General features: G+C 49.0%; 1 protein-coding gene across 8 annotated transcripts in view; it reads left to right on the forward strand.

Annotated features, from left to right (window-relative positions):
- Positions 1-16,016, forward strand: part of TMEM104 (transmembrane protein 104) — a 43,651-nt gene extending 27,635 nt beyond the window's left edge. For all 8 annotated transcript variants that reach the window (XM_064395369.1, XM_064395372.1, XM_064395374.1 and 5 more), the window contains 2 exons: positions 702-795; positions 12,479-16,016. In XM_064395369.1, coding sequence (XP_064251439.1) covers positions 702-795; positions 12,479-13,239 — 855 coding nt within the window. In that variant the 3' untranslated portion in view covers positions 13,240-16,016. The remainder of the gene's footprint in view (positions 1-701; positions 796-12,478) is intronic.
- The last annotated feature ends 1,843 nt before the right edge of the window (positions 16,017-17,859 follow it).

A 17,859-nucleotide genomic window follows, 5' to 3' on the forward strand; every position in this document is an offset into this window, starting at 1 on the left:
TCTCTTAATCCAAGAGGGCAATGAGGAAGTTCTTCATTGAAGAACCTTTACTTTCCACACTGAATTAAGTCCTCTGAGTATCTCTTTGATGACTTTTTCCCTCATTTTGCACATGTTTTTAGCTTCCAAGAGCTGAACTGTTTCACTGTAGCTTCCCACTATCTGTTTTTATGGTTATAAAAAACCCTGTATGTTTTACACAGGTGACTCAAAGCATGGGGGGAAAAAGCTCCAGTCAGACTTGGCTCCATTGCTGTTGAGCCTGGGATACCCCGAAGCCACCCCATCAATGTTAATGGAAGTAGACTGGTGAGGGCTATTGCTATTCATACCTAAACTGAGCATGTACTTGGGCAAAGAGGCCACAGTTTAATATTTAATGTTCTGTAAGGCTGTACTGAGAGCTTTTACTGAAATGTGTCAGTAAAGGAGTGCTGTAGCAGTGATAGCAAAGGGCTGAGAGCCAAGAGGATCCTGAGCTCTACTTCTGCCCAAGGCATGTTCTCTGATACCCAACAGCTTACTTGACCCCCTGTGTCTCAGCCAACTTAGCTGTAAAATTAAGCAACAAAGAAAGCTTCATGACAAATGGACATGTCTGGAGGTGAACTTTTAATGCAAGCTTTGCTCTTCTGATAAATTCATCCTGCTGGCAGAATTTCTGGTTTTTAATCTTACGTGTGATTTTGTTGTCCTTCCAGGCAGCGTTCACGCTCCTCCTGGGTCCTTTCACCTTCTTCAATGTGCAGAAGACCAAGTATCTTCAAATCATGACATCCCTCATGAGATGGATAGGTGAGTCTTGGCAGAGGCTCGGCCACCCCTTTACCATTGCTGGAACCTGAGTCACGCCACTGACGCTTCTCTTTGGCAAGATCTTCTTGTTTGGAAGCAAGTGCTTGTCAAAACAACCTCTCTGAGGACAATTGTGCAGGCCTAATAAATCTTTGAGGAGAAAGGTTTTAGTCTAGGATGAAATTCCTGATTAAAACAAAACAAATTGTTCTCCGTCAGACATGGCTGGTAAATGAGATTTTAGTCTGGTTTGTGTGAGGGGCAGAAGAGGTTTGGTAAAGTCTCCTGTCTGGGTGCTGGCTGTGACACCCAGCAGTTGGAAGTTTCTTATTCTCACACACATATGCACAACAGACTTTAGACAATCTTTGCTTTGATCTGACAAAAAAAGGCGTTTCTTTCAGACTTTCCACCCTTAGTTTTATTATCTGCTTGCATTTATTTTTCTTGGTCTTCCTTTATGGTAAGATGTGCTGCATTGGAAACCCCCAAACCAATGTGTGCTGTCCTTGGAAAGTCCTGCTCCCATGAGTTCTTTCCAAAATATTGCCAAGAACTTGTGGGAAGACAGATCATTCCCTTAAGGGAAGTAAGACATCATTCCTGTTTTTCTTTTTTTCCCCCAATGCCTTTGTTATTCAAAGATGCAGCTGCCTTGTGTCTGGCTTGTGTGTGTACATGCTGTTAAAGGCTGAGAGGCGTGTGTGGCTTGTGGAGGTTTACGTTCAGGTTTGTCTATTTTTGTGTCACCTAGACAGAGTGACTGATACTCAGGGCTAATAAAGAGCATTGCTGCAGGTTAATGATCAGCATTTCTGCAGGTTAACAGTCTCCTGGTGTGTAAATCCAGACCATTCAGACACAGAATTAGCTCTGTTTATGCCTATCACTGGAATAAGAAGAAAAGCTGCTTCTCTAACTATTTCCCATTACACACATACTCTTGGCCAGACTGCAGCTGGGTATTGTCCCTTCTCTGTGAATTCATCCTGTTTGGAGGTGGCTGGCAATCACTGCAGAGGAATAGGGAACCTCTGTTCTAGAGAATTCCTGAGATGGGGTTAAGCAGTTGACACCCAGGAAGATTAAGTTGGATTTTAAGCTCTCAAGTCTAAGATGTTGGACAGTTTGAGTTAATGAATCCTGACTTTGGATGGTGTGAAAATCCTGAATGCCTGTTTTTCTCCTTTGTTGTCTGAGCACATGAAAGGTTTGAAAGCCCCCTCCATTCTTCAGAGAAAGAGGTTATCTCATTAAGGGGTACTAAAGGAAATGAGGAAGTTTTGCGTGGGGACTTTTTATTGGGTTTTTTTTCTTTATAAGAGTGATCTCTGATCAGCTGACTGGCCTGGTTCCAATCACCCTGCCTTCTTTTTCCTGGTAGAGACATCAGTCAGACCTCATCCTGTCTCTGTGACAGTCTGATGCCTGCCTCATCTGCCTTTGGTTTCCTTTTAGCCAGCTCCTTCCAGTACAAGGATTGCTAAACCTTGGCGTGATGGCAGAACTGTTCCTCTCTTTCATGGCTTGATGGAGAGGGATAAAGGCAATGTTTGGAGAAGTGTAGAGGAAATTCATGCTTTAGCCTGATTGATTCCTGCGTCAGCACGCTGGGGAACAGCTGCCCCAGATAATGATAGTTAATGACCCTGACAGCACCTCAGTGGCTACTCAGGAGAACAGATTCCGTATGTGTACCATGAGGGATAGATTTATGGGGAAAGACAATTTGTCAAAAAGCCATGTGATGCAGGGAGCAGAGAAAAAGCTCCTGCTGCAAATCTCGGGGTAAGGATCAATCCCATACTGGTGAGATTTGTCAAACTGGCTTCTCCCATGTGCTCACATCACTGCTGGCCCCTCCTGCAAAAGCAGGGCTGTGAGTTAAACACAGGTTGGTGTTTAGAGAGCTTAGATCCTAAAGAATGGTCTTGGGTAGTGTTTTGTGGTCTTCTGGACTTTTCCTACCTGCATGCCAATGGCCAGATGTGACCTCTCTGTCCTGGTACAAACTGTGCCTTTCCTTCACTTGGTTTTAGCCATCTTGTGCTGAGGGTGGTTCTGCAAAGCACTCTGAGCAGCAGAGCAGCACTGCAGCTTCCCACCTACCTATTTATTGTGTGGGGGAAAGAAAACCTTCCCTGTGGACAGTGGCTTATTCAGCTTACCAGTGCTCATTGGCTTGGTGTGGATGGGAATCTGACCCATGCTTTGCATCATGATTTGAAAAAAATCAAGCCTCCCTAAGCTGGGAGATCAGTCCAGACTGTGCAATGTGCCTCCCCCAGGACCCAGTACACACCCTTCTCCCCAGCCTGGTGGAAAGTCCCTGGATTTCTGAGCAGAAGAGGCTGATGTAAAGCAGCACTGCCCCAGGTGTACTGGTGATTCAAATGATAGCAGCTGAGAGGATGGTTCTTGGCAGCAGAGAGAGCTAGCTGTGTGTGAAGGTCATTTCTGCTGGTGTTTGTAACTGTGTCAGCCTTGCCTTTGAAAGTTGCTTCCCCTCTTTCTCCTGATCTAAGTGATAATCAAATGTCACCAGCCTCTTCCAGAGCCTTGTGCTCATCACAAGCAGCACATCAGCTATCAAACCCTACAGCAGTCTCATTGCACACCTCACAGATAAAAAAAAATCATTCTCTCTCTGAAAAACAGGCTTAAACACTGGGATCTGAGCTGGAAATTAAAAATGGACCAGTTCAAAGAACGTGGAGATGTTCCAGGGATCAGCCCTTTATCTGGCATCCTCCCAGGATCAGGGACTAAGGCAGGACAGGCACCTCTGAAGCCTCTAAAAGGAGAAAGTTGAAGGGGGAGCTTGCAAGCCCAAGTGCTGTGCTGCTAGAGAGCCCAGACAGATGGGCTCTCCCTGTCTGGGCCTGTTGATCATGGACAGCTCATCTGGAAGGAAGGCTGGCATGGCAAGGCACTTCCCTGCCAGGACTGCTAGGAGCACAGAGGGTGGATCTGAGTCTCCAGGTGGAGTGAGGCTGGTGGCAGAGAGGGCTTCCAGAGGGATCGAGCTGTTGCCAGTCTTCTGAAGAGTAGCAGCTCACACACTTGGCTGCAGAGCTGATTGTCACTTGGCACTGGCGAGTGCCAATGGTTAAATTCAGTGCAGCAGTTGGTGCCTGAACTGCTGGCCTTACCCTTGCTCAGAGATCTCTGTTCTCCAGGAGCTGGCAGATGAGTAAGGCTTTGCCTACCCTACTTCTCATCCCTTTCCCAGTGCAGGAGCTCCTCAGACTGCTTTGTCAGCCTTTTTCAGGTACCTAAGCTGCCTTGGGAGATGGAGCAGAGGCACCCTAAGAGGTGCAACAGGGAGCCTGCCTGCTGTGCTTCCCTGGAGAAAAGGCCAGTCATGAAACATCCTTTGGTGTAAATCCTGGCAATGGTGCCTACAGTGAAGCCTTGTTTTGATTTGTGGTTAGAACCTTATTGGCTCACCCAGCTCTGGGGCCATGTGAGAACAAATTGTTCCTGTGGGGTTCCTTCCCCAAAGTATAATTCCTGCCTTTCCTTCAGCTCTCTTCCACCTCAGCCTTGGGAAAGTGTAGAGTTGTTATTAGGTCAGTTCCTTTACCAGTGTTGGAGCCTGTTTCCAGGTCTCTTACAAAGTTATTGGAGCAGGGCTTCCTGCAGAAGGCTAAACTAACTGAGCCATCAATAAATTCAGAGCTGTTGGTATTTCCAGTTCTGCTGTTTGGATTTCAGACACTTTTTTTTTTCCTGGAGGGTTTAAATCTATGGTGGCAATGGATTGTTCTATAAAGAGACTTGCTTATCTAGCTGTCTATTTTCCCTCTCATTTCTTCCATCCTGATCAAGTGGGTACTGTTAGGGGTGAGCTGCTGAAGGGCACAGCCCAACAAGAGAGACTGAGCCAGGCAAGTCCCATGCACCTCTCACAGCAGAGGGGATGCAGCTCACTGGGGCACAGCCCTACCTCTTTATTACTGGATAATATTGGATAATGACTGTCTAGCAGCATCATGGGATAGGGTATGGATTAGGAAAGATAACAAAAGGACAGAGCTTGGTGGAGCTGAGCAGCAAACACTGGGCTATTGTGTATTAAGCAGCTAACCCGATTAAGGGCAGCCTGTTGCAGCCCGAGATGTCCAGCTCTATAGGTGAGGACTGCTGGCTCTAAAGACATTGGTAGTGTGATTATCACTGCTGTTATTAAATTGTCTCTGCCAAATGTTCCCAGACAGCTCCCACGTGGGGCCTGTGCTCTGTGTGCTGCTCATGATGCTGTATTGTAGTTATTAGAAAGTATTGTATTTTAATGAAGAGATAGTTTATAGAGTAATAAACTTCTGGGTTTGGTTGAACAGGCTCAGTTCTCTCTCCCTGTTGGGTCACACCACATCTATTCCAGTAAATGCAGCCCTTGAGACAGAGCCTTCACAACCCTGCCCAAACAATGATCTAACAATTACATCCTCAGGAATAAAATCTCTACCCCGGCTCTTTCCCCTGGCCAACAAGATGGAGGGAAAGCAAACAAGAATTTCTGGGAAGTCTGTGTGAAACCCTTCTTTTCTCCATCCCATCCCCTTCCAGGATCCTTAGTAGAAGGCTTCTGGGGCAGAAACTAGGACAGGGCTGTCCAGAGCAATCTAGTGGGGCTGACTTTCTGTATCTGGTGGTTTCTCTGGTAGTTCTGCTCTTTCCACCAGAGCTCTGCTGTTTACAGCACTGCTCTGCAGAGAACTGCTCTCAGACCACCTCACCTTGCAGGCAGACTCAGGTCACTGTCACTGCCATCCTTAGCAGCAGAACTGTCTGTGCTGGAGGTGACTTGCTGCAGAAACCTGGGGTCACTGTGCTACATCCCTGCAAGTTCTGAGACTGAGAACTACAGAGGAGGCTGATTTGGGAGGGGGTGACAGTTCTCTGAAGTCCTGCATTTCCAGTCCCCTGCTGAGAAATTAGTCTGCCAGTGCCCACAGTGCTCAAGGTGGGTGGCCTCTTTTCACATCAGAAATTGAGCTTTCTGCAAAGAGCTTAAAGAGGGATCATTGTGATCTCTGCCCCTCTCCTTTCACACTGCAGGGCATACAGGAGGATCAGGGAATTGGACTGTAAATCAGGACACTGTTGCATGTTCATTCTGACATGCTGCTTCAACAAAGTTACTTCATGTTCTTATATCCCTTTCAGAGCAGATGAAGCTGCTGCTAGAGCCCAGGGTAAATAATTCACTAAGAGAAGTGAATATATTTATGAAGAGTTAGTTAAAATGCTGGGCTTCTGTCATGCCTGCTTTTGGAATAGTCGGCTGAGGAGCTCATTTCAGAGCTGTTTGTGGGAGGCAACGGGGTGAAGCAGTGCCTGTGTGAGAGGAAGAGCCCTGTGAGCTTCAGACACAGATGGAGAGTGATTTGCTGTTCTGGACAGGACCAGATCCTGCCTGAGGAGCTGATGCTCCTGAAAAGAGCACTTTATTCAGGCAGCAGCAGACACTGATGGGCCTGAGAGCTGAAGAAGGGGAGCTAGACATGTAAGGGCACATTCAGCACTGCAAAAGGGTCTGGTGATGGTGCCCACTGAGGATTTCAGAGTGGGGCTGTGGCATGAAAAGCTGCTTTCTGTTCAGAGTGGACATTGGTGGAACAAGATGACAAAGAACTTTGCTGTGTAGGGCCCAAGGCAGGATGGGCAAGATGTGGCTGAGTCTGCAGAGCTCCTGGATGTTTTGGGACATGGGTGCTCTGCAGCCAGTGCTTTCCAAAGCATGCACAGCCATAGTTCCAGCTCACAGTGACACCAAGGTGTGTATTATTCCCTTCTCTCAGAAGAGTAAAATATTACATGGATAGAAAAGTGACTGTCAGAGCTAACAGGCCAAGCCAGCAGCAGAGCTGAGAGCAGTCCTGGTTGCAGAGGTTTTATGGTTTTTCTGCCAAAGGTGACCAGCAGAGAGAGGAGCATAAACTATGCAAGTAATTTTCCCCCAGAAGCAAACAAGCCTCACTGGCTGCTCTTTCCTCCCCATATGTTGAGAAGAAGCATCTGTGATAAACCCCAGAGTGCAAGCCCATTTTTCTGCTGTGAGCTGTTGCTGGTGTGCAGATGTTTGTGGGACCAGCTGATGTGGGCTGAGGTGGAGCAGCTGAGCTGCTTTCATGGCAGCACTGTTAGCACAGTTGGGGGAGCTACTTGTAAATCTTGGTTATGGTATTGAAAGCCTGATGAAGAAAAGCAGGGAAATGATGCCCTTAGAGCAGAGAAGCTGCACTGAACTGCTTTTGGTTGCCGAAAAGTCCTGGTAGTACTTTTTAAATGGAATTTCCCTTTGTGAAGAAAAGGGGCTCCACCTGGTCCAAGGCAGCAGTGGCTGCAGCAGAAGCAAGCCAGGCCTGGAGGAGTGGAGGTGCCTGAGAGGCTTTTTCTTGCTTTCTGTGTCACACTTCTGTGTATAAGCAACAGTTCCCTGCCGTGTGGACCCTCCCTCAGGCTTTGGGCAGGGAGGGTAACAATGTCCAGACAAGTCCCTGCCCTCCATTAGAGGAGGGAGCCACAGTGATTCTCCACAACTTCTGCTCATATCTTTTTTCTGGGAAGTCATTCCCCTCCTCTTTTCCTTCTGACGTTTCTCTCTGGAGAATTGCTGTCTTCTATGAACATATCCATCTTGTTTCCCCACAGTCTCTGCACTCATAAATCCTTCATCTTCTTAGAGATGGTGTTTTAGGATCTGTGATTGTCAAATCCGATCCTTAACTACTCCAGCTCCCACATCTAATGGAGCAAACCTGGTTTTTATGTTACCTCTTTACTGTCAATTCCTATAGAAACCTCCTCTGAAGGTTGGAGAAGTTAATCAGTTGCTGCTCTGGAGTTTGTGGAGAACTGGAGGTCATGAACAAGTGGCAGGATATAGCTTCTGCAAGAGAAACTGGCTAAATGAGTTTTAAATTTAAAAATCAATGTCTTAATTTCAAATACTTTGTTCTGCCAGCATGTTGAACTCCTGCTGTGCTTTAATACTTCAAATGACAAAGGATCCAGAATGCCTGGTGGTTCCAGAGTTGTAGTGGGCTCTTCAGCTTGCCCACATCACTGCTGGAAGCCAGATGGCTCTGAGAAGGGGCACCAACAACCTACAAAGACATCAGCAGGGAAGTAGACAGCACAAGTGTCAGGTGGGGATGCAGAAGGTAAAACTGCCTTGATGTGTTCCTCGCCTGTACAGTGTGTACAGAGCAGATGCTGCTGGTTTTGTGCCCCTTCTATGAAAAAACACCTAATGTTAAACTAAATGAGATCTATTCCTCTGTTTAAGAGCAGCCTGCTGTGTTTTGACTTGATACAGGATTGAGGTGGGGAGAAATCTGCCCCTTTCCAAAGAGACTGGATTTAGGAAGCTCCTGAAAACATCTTCCTGGAATCCATCATGCTGCCTAATGTATGAAAAGGGAAGCAAGCAGCGTGCATTGGGATAGGGTGATCCATTTTCATTATTTCCTGGCATATTGATTCTCTGCCTGGACAGGAGAGCTCTGTCACAGCGTCAGCCAGCGGTGACGGATGGCCCTGCCACAAATGTGTCATGGCACCAGCTCAGACTGATGGCTGGGGGTGGGGTGGCTGCACACCACTGCCTCTCTGGTCCCTGCAAGGGGTGGCAGGCAGCTGTGGTGATGTTCTCCTCAGGCTTTGCATGTAGAAGGAGCAATGGGAGTAGGGACAGGGCTGGAGAAGATGTGAACATCTCACAAGTACCATGTCTTGCAGGAATTCAAGGGGGGTTAAAGCAGAAGCTCATTCTGAGCATCAGTTCTTGCAGGAATCTACCATGACAGGGGAAAAAAAATGTGTTTGAGGCTTGGACTTACTTTCTTTTCTGCAATAGCCTTTCTGCAGAGAGATGAAACTCATGTACAAACACCATTTTTCATTTACAGAGGTGTTTTCTCTGACTCTGTAAAATGATCCTTAAACTCAAAATGGCTAAATTATCTTCTCTGCTTCTCTGCAGCTCTGTTATGTTTCTATCAAAATGCACAAAAATGTATTTCTTAATATCCCCAGACTCACATATTTCCCAAACTGTACTACTTTGGATGTCTGCTCATCCATATTCATCCTTCCTTCACCTGCAAGAACCAGAGCAGAACTGCCCTGTCTCTGAACCAACATCTCCTGACTCAAGCAGGAGAGGAGCAGTAGCTGACTGCAAGGTCTGCTTTATCTGAGAACATTTGTTTCTCAGATAGGGAGAGGAGCAAAGAGAGTCTGCAGGAGAGGCAGTTGGATGGCTGGGATGAGATTCATCACAATTTTCCTTTATGGTGTAGCCCCTCTTTGTGTTTTTCCTCAGGCTCACTTAGATCCTTCACTAAAAATGATACTTGAACACCTAGAAGACACAGAATGAGACAAGAAGTGGCCTCTGTGCCTTGCTGACTGCCAAGCCTGTGGTGTGGGGGCTTGGAGTGGGTTTAACACCATGGAAAAATCAGGACAAGCAAAACCCTTGACTGCTTTTTAAGCATTTATATAAGACAAGGCTTAAAGCAAATTTTTCATGTAACCATCTAACAATCCAAGGTGCCATCACTGTCAGCCTTGCTTTGTGGCTCTGGGTGCTGTTGATCATGGTCTGAAGGGGTTTCATACCTGGAACACATTGCTTGTGTCCTCTGTTCTGTGTGGAGAGGAATGCATCAAGGGTTTTTTGTGAATCCATGTCTTCACCAGGATTCTTGTGGTGAAGGAATGCTGTTGGACAGCTGATGTGACAACAGTAGGTGACATGAAATAGTGTGGTGTGACTCTGCCTTCAGCCTGCTCTCCCAGGTAGGGGATGTGAGTGGGAGCTTTGTGTGTGCCTGAGGAACTTGTGCTGCCTCTTTTCTGCTCAAAGCTGCCCGTCCATCAGCCTGTCATCTTCTTTTCATTTTGACTTATCATCCAAACCATATCTAGCTTTCAGAGTTTCATCTTTTGGCTCACCTCTTCTCAGGGACAGAGAGATAAATTTGACAGACAAGAGTTTTAGCTCTCCAGTTCCAGGAGTGAGAAACTCTTCTACCTCAGGGACTGAGAGGAAACAACCATGGGGCAGGGCTTTTGTTCTCCTCTCTGAGGCTGGAATTCTGCAGGGGAGGTTTCCAGTTTACCCAGTACCTTTCCTCTCAAGTGTCTTGCATCTGCAGAGGACCAGTGCTCTGGCAGGGGAAGCAGAGCTTGCCTTGTTGGAAGCAAAACTAGTTTGGATCTTAGTATTGGATCCTCACTCCTTGTAATTATAATAAATTTCTGTAATGCATATTTAATGAAAAACAAATACATTAAATTCTAGTTGCTTAAGCCAAAGACCATCCATCATTTAGGGAATCCACACGAATTCTGCTCCTTCAGTGTTCCCTGCCAGAAAAGCACATGTCAGGGCAGAGAGAGTCTGTGGGAGATGCTTCAGGGATGGGGTGCCTGCCTGCAAGTTCCCCTGACCTGGTCCTGTTGGCACTGGTGCAGAAAGTGGGGCTTTGAGCCAGTGCTGAGATTGGCTTTGGGGTTGGAAATAGATCACTCATTACTGAGTTGAGCAGAGCATGAGGAGATGCACTCTAGTGTGCAGGGGAAGAGGTGTGGGACTTGTGAGTGACATCTTAGCTCAGCCACAGGACCAGCTCAGGATGGGGCTGCAGAGCCTGGCCACCTCTCCCAGGCAGGAAGGAAAGGAACAGTCCCAGCACATTTCCAGAGCTACCCAACCTGCTTTGTCTTGTTACTCAGGGCATCTTTTCCTCTTCCTTGTAGCCTGTGTAACCCCAAGGAGTGCAGCCATGTCACATCACCTGGAACACAGCTCTTCCTGGGTCTCTTGCTGAGCAGATACGGCTGGCGAGCATCTCCCCTCTGGGGAGCAGTGGGGGAGGCACAACAACTGTACCCCTGGTCACAGTGCCCCTCACCTGCTGGGCTTGAGTGAAGGCAAGGGGAATTGCACACCCCCAGAGCAATGAGCTGCTGCCTTCCATAGCTCTCTGTGACTGCCCTTGGGGGAGGAAGTAGAGCCCAGCACTCCCAAAACAACCTGGCCTCAGTATGGTGAGGGAATGGATGTGCTGCTGTCAGTGCAGTGTTTGGGGAGGGCTGGTGGACGTGTCCTGTCACTGGGAAACAGCTGGAAGGGAGAGGTTTCCTGAGGCAGCCCAGGGTGAACTGCAGCATGTGGCTCGGGAAGGGTTCAGCATGGAGCTGGTGTTTGCTGCAGGAGAACGTGAATTTCTGCGAGAGGGTTTTGGAGAGTGCTAGGGTGTACGGGAGGCAATGCTCAGTGAGAATAATCTGATCTTTCTGGGCACAAGAGAGGCAGCATTCACTAACTGGTCTGTAACTATTTTCCCTAGTCCCACCCCTGGCAGGGTTTCCCATTGCCAGCTGCCTGTTGTGGGGAGCAGAACTGAGCACAGAGCAAGCCCAAGATCTTGTCACCCCATGGTGAGCCTGCCCACCTAGCACTGGTGCCAGCCTCCTGTGGACTTGAACTGTGCACTGCTCTGTTTAATTCCTCTGGATTTACGACATTCAAAGTTGTCTGTAGTAGTTGTTTCAGCATTTTGTTGATTTTTTCATTACCTGATAATTCACGGCTCTGTTCCTGTGCCTCAGACTGGTGCAAGGACAGCTCTGTGCAAGCCACAATGGCTCACCCATTGCAGCACCAGACTGTAAATCTCACTGCCTGCTGCCCTGCCAGGCAGGTCCTTTTCTCCCCATTACTTGTTAACTCCAGCAGCTGATGATTGTCTTTTCTAGGCTGATGCAATTTTTGTGACACCAGAATTAGTTTTCTGTTGCTTTTATATGCCATGGTAGGAATGAGAATCTCACAGTAACTGCTCTGGCTCAGATTTCCACCCTCAGAGTAATATGGGCATTAGCCCGATCCCCTCAATTCATTTTGTCCCTGGCATGTTGTTATTTGTAATAAGCTTTGTAAAATGTTGTTAGGCTTTTTCCTGACATAAGTGAAGGGTAGACAAGCAGACTTTGTGTCTAGAAATGATGAATTTTAATAGCAGTCTTACAGTGCTGCTTTAGTCCCTTCCAGACTGGCTTCTCCACCCTGGGATTAGCTACAGACAGCCTGTTCCTCCTGCCCAGGAAATGGCTGGCTAGTTCTTGCTCTGTCATGCTTGACAGATCCCAGGGACAGGAAAGCTTGCTAGTAGCTGCTGCTTCTGTGCATGCAAGGGAGGTCTTGAAAACATTAGTCCAGTTGGAAATGTGCAGGACTGTTACTGGGGTTGACTGGAGCCAAGTCAGAGCTCAAGCATCTTTAAGCCTTTTTGAAATGACAATATTTAACCAGTGTGTGTGCAGCAGAAGCATCCATGGACCAAAACCCTTGAGGGCTTAGGGTTCACCAGCCATGTCAGTCTTCTGCTTCTGAAGGGCATGGCACAGCCCTGTGCTCTTGGGGGTGGGAGGGAGACTGGAGGGAGATGCCTGAGCCCATTCCCTTATCTGCTGACTGGCACTGACAGCAAATCACAATTAATTCCTGTGCACCTTGCCTTTAATGTAGCACCCTCAGATAAGGTGGAGATAAGGAGATGCTCTTGCACAGCAGGAGAAAGCCACTGCCAAGACTGCTAGTGCAATGGGAGGAGGTCATGAGGAGCGTGGGCTTGACCTGAGACCTTCTCTCTCTCTCCAGCTTTCATCCTCATGATTATTCTGGCCCTCATCCGCATCAGCAGAGGCCAGGCTGAAGGTCACCCGTCCATGGCCCAGCTGTCGGGCATCCGCAACCTGTTTGGGGTGTGCGTCTACTCCTTCATGTGCCAGCACTCCCTGCCATCCCTCATCACCCCCATCTCCAAGAAGAAGCACGTCAACAAGCTCGTGCTGCTCGATTACATCCTGATCCTGGCGTTCTACAGCCTCCTGTCCTTCACTGCCATTTACTGCTTCCGCAACGACACGCTCATGGACATGTACACGCTCAACTTCACCAACTGTGACATCGTCAGCGTGGCCTTCATCCGCTACTTCCTGGGCCTCTTCCCGGTCTTCACCATCAGCACCAACTTCCCCATCATTGCCGTGACCCTACGCAACAACTGGAAGACCCTTTTCCACAGAGAAGGGGGCACCTACCCGTGGGTGGTGGACAGGATTGTCTTTCCTGCCATCACGCTGATTCCCCCGGTGCTGGTGGCTTTCTGCACCCACGACCTGGAGTCCCTGGTGGGGATCACGGGAGCCTATGCTGGGAATGGGATCCAGTACCTCATCCCAGCCTTCCTCGTGTACTGCAGTCGGAAGGACACCCAGCTGGTCTTCGGCAGCGGGACGGTGAACAAGCACCTCTCCCCCTTCCGGCACAGCTTCTGGATTGTGTTCGTGCTCATTTGGGGCTTCTCCTGCTTCGTGTTCGTGACTGCTAACATTGTCCTGAGTGAGTCAAAGCTCTGATGAGGGTTAGCAGCACACTCCCTCTGGAGCTCCAGAGACTCCAGCATTTCAGCTCCCCCTCTGGAACCGTGCAGTGAGGAGGAGAGGCAGTATGAAGGGAAGTTTCCAGGCCGTTGGCTTGGTGACACAGACTTTCTCCACTCCACTTCGGTTGTTGGGTGGGGTGGACTCAGCCTTGTTACAGTTCTGGTTCTCAGACAAAGTCCTAGGGCTGAGCCCTTGGCAGCCTGCACCGTTAACCATGTCCAGCCATTCCTGCCTTTGGCTCAGCACATTTTCTGTCTGTCCCTCTGTGGTTCTCTGTGTGCTGCAGGTCTCAGCACACAGGAGAGAAACAGCCTTGGCTGCATCTCTCAATGTCCCTTCTCCCAAAGGCAGGAATGTGCTGTGCAGAATCCAGCAGGAGTTTGGGATAACTGAGTCTCTCCTTTCTGCTGAGACTCCTTCAGACCAACCTCCTGTGCCAGCTGAAGGAAAACATAAGGGTGGAAATAGACCTAATTTGAAGGAAATAATTTTGTGATGTTACATTTTCTTTTTCTAGAAGCATTATCATGTTTTTGCACATTGCCTGGGATCGGGGATCTTTTGCTTAGAGCTGGATTTCTCCAGCCTGGGAGTTTACATTCACCCTTCCATCCTGTTCTCCTGTGCTGTCACAGCTCAGCTGGGCAGAGCAGTGCCCCTCTGCATGCAGGGATCCAGCTCTTCCCACCGGGAAGGAAATCAGCCTTGCTTCCCTCAGCACCAGCACACGACTCGGAGCTTTGCAGTGGCAGAGCCCTTGTCCCTTTGTCAGCTTTGCCCGGGGCTGGTACAAGCCCGAACTCCAGCGGGTTCTGATCTCCATCAGCTCGGTGCTAATTACCCAGTCCTGACACGCCAGGCTCGGCTGTGCACACTGATGCGTTCCCGGCTCCCGTCGGGTAATTAGCCTTGAAACAAGGTGGGTGTTAACTCAGGGGAATGAGCTGGGCCCGGGAGGAAGCGGCTGTGCCCTGGCTCAGCCCTGCCCGCAGCAGCAGAGCTCCCGAAACAGGGGAGCAAAACCTGAAACCCTGCTGGCAAGGGGCTTCAATTCCCCGTCGTGTCTTTCTGCACAGGGTTAAGGTGGGCTTGGGGCTGCTCCTGCTCTGCTGCTTTCAGAATTAGGCTGCTCCTACCTTAGGCAGCTCTAGGAGAGGCTCTGCTTTTAGGATAACTGTGATCACTGTAGTGAGACCACACTTTGTCACCGGGTCCTGTGTTCAGAAGCCCTGGGGCACAGATCATAGGGGGTTTCCTGACAGAAGGAAGAACTTTAAAAGTTTTCACCTGAACTATTTTAAACCTCCTGTTATCAAAGCAGGTTCAAAGCCAGGTGCACATCAGATCCTCCTGCCCTCTGCACTTGCTGCAGTATTAAATGTCATCGCTCGCTAAAGCAGGCTTTGAACTGCAGCTCTTTTTAATCAAGCTCTGTTTTCAAGTAGGACTTTCTGGTTTCCATATGACCTGAAGTGCTCCTCCTGGGGGAATATGCAAGTACCTGGAGCTGTATAAAACCACTTCATAGCTTTTAAAGCAAAACCCTGCACCTCTCAAGCCTGAGCACTGCCACTGTGTCCTTGCCGAGCTGCCTGGAGAGAATCTGGAGAGACTGTTCATCATCTCTCCAGCTTGATCCTAAACAGGCATTGCATAGTGAGTTTAAACATCCCCAAGTGCTCCTGGAGAGCTGATGTGGTATCTTCAGTACCAAATTAAGAAGGTATTTTACAGTTATGTGGTGCTGGTGTCTTGTTTAGGAAGCAGTAGTTTGGAGGGCAGATCATGGGGCAGCTGAGCTGGGAGCCACCTGCGTGGCAGCTGGGAGCTGGGCATAGCTGGAGGGAGAATTAAATGCTGATGAAATGAGCTTTTGGAAGCTGGAGAGGCTGAGGGGGCTGTTCCTCTGCATGAGTGTGCAGATGTGGGATCATGGAGGGGCTGAGCTGTCTGCCCTGAGCTGCCCATGCATTGCAAGGTCCTTGGCTCAGCTCCTGCCCTCCACATGACCATTTCAGTCTCTTGCCTTCACATTTCATTGCAGCCAGGAAACAGGGCTGCTCTCTGTTATTTCATCTCCTTTCACCCTCCCTTCCCTTCCCAGGAGGGAGGGAGTCCAGCCTGGCACCCTCTTTCCTGCCATCTCTTACATTTAAAGATGTGCCTTCTCTTCCCTGGCCTGTGTGTCCCCCTCTCCCCCTCAACAATGTGTGACAGTGACTTCTTAGGGGCTGCACCTCCAAGAGCTGCTTGGATGCAGGTATTGGATGGAATTGGGATGCTGAGTGCTTGTGTTCCAGCCCCAGCCTTTGCCATGGTACCTTACTGAGAAGGACTGTGCTCCCCAAGGAGCATGAGTGCTTCTGAAATAAATAACCATGAATTCCCAGACACCTGCTGTCCTTGCACAGCAGCAAAACAAATATATCTGAGGAATTGGGGTGATTAACAGAAAGAAACTCTACAGCAGAGAACATTTTTCATATAAAACATGACATAGCAATGCCTTAAAAATTACTGGAGAAAGCAGGAAGGGAATGGTTCAGTACTGGCTGAGGGGACACTGGGTGACCCCACGGTGCAGGGCACAAGCTCTCTCCTCTCACTCATCATGAATAAGTCTATTTTTATTTGCCCATTATCAGCACTAACAATTCATTATTGCAGATTCACACGTGATGCTTTGTCCTGACTGTAATTAGTTTTTAAAAAATGGGATTAAAACCAATAAAATGCACATTATACCTCTGGTTTAGTCTGATTTCTTTATCCATCCCTTTCTTCCTCATGCTTAGGCACGGAGCAGCTATTCCTGGAGGGGATGGCCGTGACGGATGGGGCTGCAGGCCAAGGAGAAATGGCAAGTGGAGAGGGTAATGGAGACCCTCACCTCTTCTCTATTAGCCTACTGCAACTCTGGGTGCTAGCTGCAAACTCAATTAAAACATCTGTACTTCCCCCTTCTCAATTACGGCTCCTTACACTTAAAGCCAAACAAATTGAATTGCTCCACTGCCTCGGGCTGCAAAGGCAGTTTCTGCCAGCAAATTTATTATCACCATAAAGCGCAGCTTGATTTATGTTAAAATATTAAAGCAGATCTTTATGATGGAAATAAACACTTTCTACTGTGATTCTCTCGAAGGACCTCACAAGCAGCAGCGGATTTTGGGGCTTGGGCTGTAAATCTGAGGCCAAACTGGCATCGGGGAGGAATTCAGTCTATTGCAGCACTTGGAAGAGCAATGGCCAGGGAAAGAAAAACTTTGAACCTGAGAAGAAGCTTCAGGCAAAGCTTCACCACCGTCAAGGAGCCACGTGTCCCTGAGGGGATTCAGCTGTTTGAAGGTCTGGGGAAAGTGCTCACCATCCCCTGGATGGATTTGGGCAGCCCAGGAGCTGCCAGTGGGTCAGGGAAGGGCACCTGCTGCAGGCTCTGGGCTGGGGAAGGTTTTGTGTTGTGGCCTTGGCAGGAGGCAGGAGCCAGGAGGTGGCTGCACCTGCTGCTCCCTCAGGCATCCTTGGGCACAGGCATGGCAGCTATCCCCAGCAGCTTCTTGGCCCCATATGTGTCCTGGTTTGTGATTTACCCAGTTTCCTCTGCCCGGACCTGAGTCACCATCTCCCCCCAGCAGCACCAGTATGTCCTTGCCACTGGATCCCCTTCCCAGTGGCTGACCTGTTCTGTTCCCTGCTGTGTTCCCCCTCTCCTCATCAGGATGGGTCTTGTGATGCTGAGCCACAGGGCAGTGAAAACAGGACCTGCTATGGAGATGGCAGAGAGGCAGGGGTGGGTTTGGGAGGACAGTGCCTGCCCCCCTCAGTGGGGCTGAGCCCAGAGGTGGGTACCCAGCAGTGATCCAGCCTTATTTCTGTCTGCATAGCAGCCCACAGCCTCCCTGGGTACCCTGGGTGCCAAAGCAGGCTGAATTAAAAAGTGATTGATTAGACAATTTCAGCAAAAAGAAATAATATTTCTCAACGTCTGTTAAACACTAAATTACCCAGCCCCTCTTTGGAAAGCCTAGCCAGAGGGTGCTTCCAGACTGCTGCTTCCCTGAAGGTTTGTCCCTGGTGTACCCACAAGCAGGGAAATTCTGCAGGAGCAGCTTGGTCCTTCCTTGTTCCTTGAAGGTCACAGATCTCACCTGCACTGGACTGCTCCTGCCCCAAACACTTCCCTTCCCACCAGTGCCCAACGCCTGGCACAGAAATGGGAGAAAAATCTCAGTTTTTCCATCCCAGCTGGCACGTAAAGATGATTATGCAAATGCCACGGTGGTGGCCAGGGACCTGGGCATTCACATGGGGCACCCAGAATAGCCCTGGCCTCACACCAGGTGCTGACACTCAACCCTGGGGCCACCTCCCCTAGGAGCACCCCCTGCACCCCATTTGCCCTGTCCCTTGCTGTCCTCAGTCTCCTGCAGCAGAGCCCTTCCATAAAACATGAAGCAGCTCCATTTGGCCTCTGCTGAGTCACCAGGGACGTCTCTAATTAATTTAAAACGTGGGTTGGGGATTTTTGCTACTTATTTTCTTCTCTTTTCTGCTCCCCTTTTCTGTCACAGCCCCAGCCTCAGATCAGGTTTG

Source organism: Passer domesticus, chromosome 20 (assembly GCF_036417665.1).
Source record: "Passer domesticus isolate bPasDom1 chromosome 20, bPasDom1.hap1, whole genome shotgun sequence".
In the NCBI taxonomy this organism is placed as follows: Eukaryota; Metazoa; Chordata; class Aves; order Passeriformes; family Passeridae; genus Passer; species Passer domesticus.